This window comes from Miscanthus floridulus, chromosome 8 (assembly GCF_019320115.1).
Source record: "Miscanthus floridulus cultivar M001 chromosome 8, ASM1932011v1, whole genome shotgun sequence".
Lineage (NCBI taxonomy): Eukaryota > Viridiplantae > Streptophyta > Magnoliopsida > Poales > Poaceae > Miscanthus > Miscanthus floridulus.
In genome coordinates, this window is record NC_089587.1 from 186142495 (window position 1) to 186150040 (window position 7546).

Consider the following 7546-nt stretch of genomic DNA (forward strand, 5'->3'; position numbering starts at 1 on the left):
TTAATCATGGACTAATTAGGCTCAAAACGTTCGTTTCGCGATTTTCAATCAAACTGTGCAGTTAGTTTTTTTCATCTACATTTAATGCTCCATGCACGTATTGCAAGATTCGATGTGATGGCTACTGTAGCATTTTTTAGAAAAAGTTTTTGAACTAAACATGGCCTTATATAATTTAACATATGAATTTTTTTATATCATAATATTAAGATCCAACAGCCTCTATTTTTTCCTACCTCTAGCCTTCTTCTACCTTTAGACAATTACAAAATCACAGATCCACAAATCACAAATCATATATCACAGAAAATAATTTTTTTCTATGAAAGGATAAATTACAGAGTGATTGGTCCCATTGCTGCCTGTTCGTCATGGGTCGCGTCGTGGGGCCACTTGGCACCTGACATATTACAGAGCGATTCGCGTTCGCGTTCACGTCCTCTCTCTCACGGACGCGACCAGCCACCTGACACGACCACGCGCATCGTCTCTCTCTGACGTTCGCATTTACTGACTTGCAGATCTGACGGACGCAGATAACCGAGCTAATAATCCTATGACTAAAAATCAATGTGTTTTTTTATGCTAAAATACACGTTTATTGTATAGCATTTGTGTTCTTTTAAGACCACAGCAGGTGGACATTAAAGGAAGCTAGGTAGCCCCGTCATGTCATTTGATTTGATTTTTTTAATGCGGCGGAAACATCGATGGAGGAACATGGAGGCATGCTGGACGACGACGCGTGTGGAGCCGGCCACTCCGGTGCCGGTAGATCGTGGCAGGTGAGCTCGGGTGAGCTGTCCCCAACAATCCTCTTTTACGTCGCGCGTGTTGACTTGCCGGGCCGCCGGTCGGCGCACGCCTGGCCGCCTGGCCGTGCACATGCCACCGCCGCGCGCGCATCCAGTTCCTTGCCAACTCTTTCAACGTTTCCAGAAGTTTACAGCCAAACGTCACCTACGGATTCCCAAACCTTTTGGCCTCTGCCTCCTGAAAATTACCTGAATCTGCGTACCCTGGCAGGGAACAAAAGACGACCGGACCTGAGCCGTCCAAACCGCCGGTCTCGAGGGAACGACGGCCTCCATCCCAACGGTTTGGAGCCGGCACCGCGCACGGGCCACAGCAGCCCGCTGCAGGGATAATCGCCCTGTCCGTTTGCGTTGTCTCATAGCTAAAAGTATCGTGTGAGAAAAAATACTATTTATTAATTGAAAAAGTATGACTTATAAGCCAAAAACAACCGAGCGAACAGTCTGGTACACAAAATCAGTTCTCTATAACATTTTCATATCGATAGTCACGCAGCTGCTTTAAGCAGCGTGCGGCTCAGACTCGAACACCGTGGCCCCCCGTCCAGACAAACAACCACGCCCTTTGATCCACCCGCAGTCCCGCTGGTTTCACGCGTGCGTCCCTGCCACTTCTCCGTGCCCCCACTTGCAGGTTGGGGGAGCTCCCTGCGACGAGCCACCCAAAAGAAAAGCTACAGCGCCGGGACCCAGCCACGGCCACGGGGGAACGAGCTCTCGAGGCTCGAGGGAAAGAGACCCCCAAAGGCCCAAACCCCTCCTCTTCTTCCTCCCTCCCATTCGGGTTCGGGTTGCGTCCAGAGGCTGGCAGGCAGCCATCCCTCGCGGGCAGCCTCCTCTCTCCTCCCCATCGGATCCAGCGCTGCGCGGATCCGCAAGGCAATCAATCAATGGCCTCTTCCCCGGCGGAAGCGGAGGCGGGGGCACCGGCCACGCTCGAGGCGGCGGAGGCGAAGGGCAAGCGGGGCGGCGGGGTGCTGGGGAGGGTGTGGCGGGCGCTCTTCGGCGGCCGCGAGGACTTCGAGAAGCGGCTGCAGTACCTGTCCAAGGAGGAGGCCGCCGTGCACGCGCGGATGCGCCGCCGGACGCAGTTCTCGCGCCGCGCCGTGCGGAACCTCATCGTGTTCTCCGTCCTCTTCGAGGTCTGCTGCACGTGTTTTCCTCCCCCCCCCCTGCCCCACTTGTTTCTGTATTTCCCTCCCCCACCCTGATTTGAGATGGTCTGGTGATGCGTCTGGCGGGTTTGCTCGTCTTTGGATTAGTGGTTGTTCGATTTGTTATCGCGGACGCGGAGGAGAGTTTGCTCATAGTATGCGATGGTGTGTGTTACGCGTGTTCCGGTAATCGAGCCCTAGGCACTGTCTGCCTCTGCCGCATACGGTGATTTATTGCTCTGATGCTTGAGGTTAGCTTATAAGGGTGCGGGAGAGGAACAACAGAAAATATGACTTTCTTAAAAATGTGGATGACATGCCTCTCTTTTGTTTCGACCAAGGGTAAAAGGGCAGCCACTTTACTGGAAGGCATTAGATATCTTACGGAGTATATCCGAGTTATGATACATGTATGGTCTTTCTGTGTTGCAGTATGTTATGTTTACCAGTGACTTAAAGAGCAGTTTCTCACATCATATGAAGATTCATGCCTAGCATCACTGGTGAATACGATAACACTGTCGTTAATCGGTTCTGTATTAATCGTTCCTTTGTAATGGGAATGAACTGTTCTTTCAACTTCCAGCGTTTAGAGTGAAATCTTCGTGCTGGAAAATAGATACAGGGATGTGTACTGTGATTTCTTCTCAGGATTGCATGTTCAGAAATCCAGTTCTGTTCATTATTTTCCTTTGTAATTTTTGGTTACCAGTAACCATAAGAAGTGTTCTCAAGGCAATGCCTAGGTGACAAGGCATACTCAAGGCACTACAGGATGCCATACCGCCTTAAGAACACTGGTCTATACTAAATTTTTTGAAGTTCACAGAAAAAAAAATCTTATTCAGTTCATCAGTCGTGCAAAGGTCAGCCATGTACTACTTATTCATGGAGGAAGCTTGTATATCTGTATGTGTTCATTTGCATAGGTAAGCAAGCATCTCAAGGATGCAATAGCCAGGGTTTAGAGTATTGTGCTAGTGCCTCAATATTTATCAGTGAACTTTAGGATATCAGGTATTTGAGTGGACCAATAGCCAATGTGTGTATACTGAAAATGAATGCCGCTGCTTTTCTGTCAAACTGAGAAAGTCCCTTTTGGGTTCATCACTGTTTTGCCCTTTGTTATGCTCCTTTAGTTATGTGAATCATTGTTCTTTTTGGGGGGGATAATAAAGTTATGGTATTTGCATTATGAATATGTGTTACCATGTTTTTTTAGGATTTCATAGAGTTCTGAAACTTCACTGGTGATGAAATACTAAAATAGATGCTCCTCCACATGATACTTATCTCTTCTACTCTTATGATATTTTTTTCCTTTTTGGTTGTTGATTCACTGTATATGATGCAAATGCAATTTACCTTTCGTGTTGAACCTTCAGTGACTTAATTTTTGGTGCCCATCCCTAGCTTGTAGTTTCTACTGGTTTGATTGTTCAGTCATGTTCTCAGGTGTTGGCTGTTGTTTATGCCATCATGATGACAAGAGATGAGGATCTAACTTGGCAAATGAGGGCAATGCGAGTGCTGCCTATGTTCATTCTTCCTGCTGTATCCTCTGTCATATATTCAGCAGTTGTTAACTTCACAAGGATGCGTAAGTACCCAGAAAGCCCTGTTAGGAAACACTGTTTCTTGTCTAACTTGTAGAACACTGTTTTTTGTACTTCACAAGGATTCTATATTTCCTTTTGTTTTCTCACCTATAAAATCCGCATGGTCTGTAGTAAAAATTGTGCTGGTGATTTTATTCAGAGTTCATACTATGTGGCTCCTGAATATATTGTTTACAACACAAAGCTTGTATTTTGTTTTGAATGCTGCTCAATTTCCCCTTCTTATGTATGAACATTTTGAAACTTGTCAGTTGTCAAATTGGGAATTTCATCAGTAGAAATCATGAGAAAGTAGATTTATGTCCCAGTTATGCTGACGGTTCGCATTTTCCCTCCAAAACAACCTTAAAACCTGCCTTAAAACTAGCTTTATGAGAAATATGAAAACAAACTTAAGAAGAACTGTTCTTGTGCTATAATACCTGGGGAAGGGTGTTAGTGGCAAGCCTTACCCTCGCCTGTGCGATGCGAGGAGACCACGACTCAAACCCGGGACCTTCCAGTCACAGGCGGTAAGACTCTACCGCTTGCACCAGGGCCGCCCTTCTTGTGCTATAATACCTACTTGGTTAAAAAGCCTTGGTCATGCCCCTCGTCCCTCCGTTTTCGTTTACTTGTCACCGAATTTTTACTGTAGCAATTTTGACCATACATTTTTTTCTGCAAAAGATTTTTAGATACATCAAGTTTTCACATATATGGTTCTTTATTGAACATACTTCATTAGTGCTATATACATTGAAGTATCTAAGATTTTTTTAGAAGGGAAAACAGATGGCCAAATCTGCTACAGTAAAAAAAGTTGCTGGCAAGTAAACACAAACGGAGGGAAGTACATGGTTATCTGCACTGTATAGTGTATACTTGTCACAACCTCTGTATCTGTCCACAAAATGATCTTGAATTGCTGTTTGTTTGCTCCTATTTATATTTATATCTGTTCGCAGTTGAGCGGAAAGACCAGAAGACCCTTGAAAAATTGAGGGCTGAGAGGAAAGCCAAGATTGATGAGCTTAAAGAGAGAACAAATTATTATCTTACCCAACAGCTTATTCAGGCAAGTGGGCAAATTGCTATTACTCAATGAACATAAATTCACTAGTTGCTGGTATCAAATTTTATCATGTCTCTTGCCACACCAATACTGAACTGTGATATGTACCATTAATCATGCATGTGCAGAAATATGATCTTGATCCAGCCGCAAAGGCCGCAGCAGCTTCAGTTTTGGCATCTAAGCTTGGGGAGGAGACTGGCTTAAAATTTCATGTTGGAGAAGAACCAAAGCTGGATGCTGCAGTGGCTAGAAGCAATGATGTTGAGATAGTACCATCAGATGGTTTGAGAAACAGGAAGCAACCCAATGCAAGAGGAAGCAGGACTGGGAGCCCTGCTGCTCATACCCCAGCACAGGGAACTGAATCTAATCTACCTGCTAGTGCTGGCCTGGAAACTGCACCAGTTCCAATGGTGGTAGAGCACCATCAAGGCTCAGGGGCTAGTCATGGTGGTGGATGGATTGGAAAGATTGCTGCCTTACTTGTGGGGGAGGACCCATCACAGTCTTATGCTTTGATATGTGGCAACTGCCATATGCATAACGGTGTGTATTATAGACCAATCTCTTTTGACATGTTTCACATACCATACCTAAATATTGGACTCATTACCTAATAATACTAATATTTGCAGGCTTGGCCCGAAAGGAAGATTACCCACATGTTACTTACTACTGTCCACATTGTCATGCATTAAACACATCAAAGCAGTCCATGGGGCAATACTCAGGCTCCAACTCAGACCGGTCAACCCCTGTTGTTCTGGCTGATGGATTATCCACTTCCAGTTCAGTACAAGAGACTGAATTGAGTAACCTGACGACATTGCAGGAGCTACCTGAGGAAGGAAATGCAGAGAAGCAAGAAGTGGAGGCAAGTTGATGGTTCATATAACTTCTATTGTTGATGTGTGTGGAACTAGTTCATCTTTAGACGTATATCGTCATGTGTTCAACTGGTGGAGCCACAGATTTAGCACTGTTGTAAATTGGAAATAGTGACTGATATGATCTTCAGACATAGCATGCAAAAAGAAGAAATGGTGTACATCCTTGAGTGGATGATTTTTTGTAGCGCGAAGTCTTCCTGCTGCGTGGCAAGATGAGGCTGAAAAGCTATATGACGTTCAGACAAGATGGTGGTGTAGGATATAACATAAGATCATTGCTTCATTTTCTATTTCTACCATTTTTATATGCACGCGCTTATTCAGAGAACAGGAACGTGGAGAATTTTTTGCGTTTGTCTTGACCTTCGGTCTTTCCTTTGTTGTTTGTTACCTTGCACTTGCAGCATTTCGTACACAGTTTTCTTACGATGTTGAAACCGTACTTTTCATTTGGCGTTGCTTGATGTGTTCTTTGTTCTTTACCGCACCTTTCTGGTTGCTTGCAAACAAATGCAGCACAAAAAGAAACGGCTTTTCCACTTTCTCAAAGCTAAAAGTAAAGAAAACTTATTTTCCACTTTGCCTTAATGTACCACTGAATCGAGCCCAACTTGCCCCAGAGCGCTATAAAATATACATATGCATAGCTGATTGTTTTGGTGCACATCATTAACTCTATGCTTATTCAGCAGAAATTTCCAGGACCAATCGATGTGCATGTGTATGTAAACTTGTCACTACAGATTTAGCAATAACTTGTCACTACAGATTTAGCAATACTCCATCTGTTTTAAATTATAAGATGTTTTGATTTTTTTAGATAAATAACTTTGTTATGTATTTAGATATATATTATGCGTCTTTCGCAATAAAAGATATATACTATGGATAGATACACAGTATAATTAATATATTATCTTATAATTTGGATCGGATAGAGTAATAACTAAATTGATCCAAAAGATTCTGCTCAATAATCAGATATGTAACAGTATAATAAAATCCTTCCGGTCCTAGATGCCACAACACAAACATAAAACTACCAATTGCAGTACGAGATCAATCATCACACATGAGGACCTACCATTTAGCCCTCCACAGCGTTACTATTGTGGTATTATCATCAGGTAACTCTTCCCTCCAGTTTTGGATGAGAGGTTACTCCCCGGGACCAATCTTGCAACTTATTTCAAGTCAAAGCAATTTGGATCATAATTCACCCTTAGTCTGCGCATAGTCACGAACATTGCAGGTATCTAGTGAACTATAAGAGAGACAAAAGTATAGCCCGCCGTATCGTGTTTTCAGAACTAAGGTCTTGTTTAGTTCGCGAAATTTTTTGGAAAATGATACTGTAGCACTTTCGTTGTTATTTGACAATTAGTGTCCAATCATAGTCTAATTAGGCTTAAAAGATTCGTCTCGTGAATTTCGTCTAAACTGTGTAATTAGTTTTATTTTTTATTTATATTTAATGCTTCATGCATATGTCCAAAGATTCGATGTGACGGGGAATCTTGAAATTTTTTGCAAAATGAAGTGCAACTACAGCACCTAAATAGTGATCTCCCTTTTGTTTTACAAGGATCTGCTTCACGATGGCCTAGATGTGTCCAGTAGTCATCAGCCTGATTGACCGCGACGCGACACAAAATTTTCTTGAACCAACCTCCCAACGCGCATTGCCTGCCTTCGTCAATCCTTATGTTGTCGTAACCGTGCAGTCTCATGTGCTCATCACCCTGGAGATGACAAACTCAAATTACAACAAGTGGGTTTTATTCAAGTACACATGGACAGCTTCGTTCGTGCGCCCCAATGATTTATATTGGGAGCAGATAGACTGCCACATCCACAGCTAGTTGTTTGGCTTGGATGCTAAGAGTGTGATCGACCTCAACCTCGCCGTGGAACAGGATAAGAATGCTCACGAGCTATGGCCATTATTGTAGATCTATGTGAGACCAACAAGGAGTCGCACACGATGTTCCTAAGTCATGAGTTGGAGACC

The 7546-nt window shown here is 43.6% G+C and overlaps 1 protein-coding gene across 1 annotated transcript; it reads left to right on the forward strand.

The window, feature by feature from the left end:
• Positions 1-1479: 1479 nt before the first annotated feature.
• Positions 1480-5914, forward strand: LOC136477743 (uncharacterized protein At2g24330-like). Its single transcript, XM_066475990.1, has 5 exons — positions 1480-1957; positions 3425-3569; positions 4536-4645; positions 4771-5191; positions 5281-5914. The coding sequence occupies exons 1-5, from the start codon at positions 1706-1708 to the stop codon at positions 5526-5528; spliced, it is 1176 nt and encodes a 391-aa protein (XP_066332087.1). The 5' UTR covers positions 1480-1705; the 3' UTR covers positions 5529-5914.
• The last annotated feature ends 1632 nt before the right edge of the window (positions 5915-7546 follow it).